Genomic DNA, 1,733 nt, shown 5'->3' with positions numbered 1-1,733 from the left:
CACTACACAGAGGAGAAAGAGACAAAATATGCAAAGTAATGGTTTTACAATGTAAATGATGTGGTCTATTTTTCCCTTGTGAAAGTGGCAGATAAATAAATTGCATTTCATGTGTATAATTATTGTTAGATTGTTTCGTTTATTTTCTTACTGTGTGTTTTAACCTGGAACTAAGTGTGAAGAGTTGATAGAACATTCAAGTGCGACAGGATTGTACATTGCATATATGACAGGTCAAATGATTGATACATGTACGTAACGGTAGATGCAAAATATATTTTTATTACAAAAGAGAGCTGTAACAGTTATTAAAAAAAAATTATCGTATGGCACATACAGGTACATTATTTTTGAAGTTATAACATTCTGAAATTATATGATTTATTTTAGTGTTGCAGATCTAATCCTACTTATGTACATAATAGAATCAATTTGCTCAATTGTTTTAATGATTATTTTGCTTTTGGTGGAAATATCCATTTATATACTAGTTACTAGAAATTCACTTAAGCTTTGTTACACTTTTTCATTACAGCTTTTCCAGAACTATTATTACAATTTTAGGTACAGATCCATAATTTGGAATAATCTGCATTGTACCAGGATGTTTAAAAGAGTGTCCAATGTTATCTAATTTCAACCATAAGTTTAAACATAGACAATTATTAAGTTATAATGTATCTGTACAATTTTCAAAATTTTGCATGTGTACTGAGTGTATATACATATACATGTATGTATACACACACACACACGCACGCACACACACATATTCATATATATATATATATATATATATATATATATATATATATATGTATATATATATATATATATATATATTCATGTATATATTTATATATACGTAATACTGGATGATATTCAGCCACTAAATTGGCGATATAGCACAAGTAAAATGTTTTGGGTATTACATAGTCAACAGTTGTGATTTTAAAGATCTACACTCACACTCACGCATGGATAACGGCACATTATCTCATAGATATACACCAACAACATAATGACAAAGAAAACTTTCCGTCATAAGTCTTCATCATAGGCAAATTCTTTCCTGTAATACTTATAGTATTACTTCTAGTAATACTTTCTAGAATTTTAGGATGAAAATATTTTGGAAATCCCACTGGCATTCAAGGAAACAGCATACTTAATTACAAATCCTGGAAATGTAGAGACATACTGAAAGATGAAACTGGAAGGTAATATAAAAGATAACGAAAAAGTTATGAGCATAGTATTAGTAGGGCCTATATCAAAACGATAATAAGAAGTAACTGTTACTGTTAGCAAGAGACTTGCACAAACTGCACAAACGGGGCACTTCATACTCAGTGTCAAAATCAATGGATTCAGAGATTTGACATACAGATTTCAAACTTAAAAGCACATGAGTGCACCCAAATATGAGTGAACACTTTTTTTAAAATCAGAAAATATGGACATGAAAAAGGAATAATTACATTGATTTAGATATGTTTCTCGAAGTTAAATACCACAATTTTTTAAAGGAAAGTGTGTATTTTGTGTGTGTGTAAAAGACTAGAAAAAGCCTTTTTTAAGGCAGAAAACTTACCCAAAATATAAGGACATGCATATAGGTACCATCTCTAAGAAAGCTCATGATCTGGGGATTTTCTTGTTTTTGGCACTGTTTGCAAATTGCCACTAGATGGCACTATTTAACAATAGGAGCCACGATGCAGAACCACTGA

General features: G+C 30.1%; 1 protein-coding gene across 1 annotated transcript in view; it reads left to right on the top strand.

Annotated features, from left to right (window-relative positions):
* Positions 1-1,733, top strand: part of LOC140236336 (cytosolic carboxypeptidase 2-like) — a 158,517-nt gene extending 156,784 nt beyond the window's left edge. Inside the window, 1 exon segment of the mRNA XM_072316292.1 lies at positions 1,691-1,733. Within this exon segment, the coding sequence (XP_072172393.1) occupies positions 1,691-1,733 (43 nt within the window).

The sequence above is a fragment of the Diadema setosum genome, chromosome 12 (genome assembly GCF_964275005.1).
Source record: "Diadema setosum chromosome 12, eeDiaSeto1, whole genome shotgun sequence".
In the NCBI taxonomy this organism is placed as follows: Eukaryota; Metazoa; Echinodermata; class Echinoidea; order Diadematoida; family Diadematidae; genus Diadema; species Diadema setosum.
The sequence above is the reverse complement of the archived record's forward strand: the minus strand, read 5'-3'. Positions and strand labels throughout refer to the sequence as shown.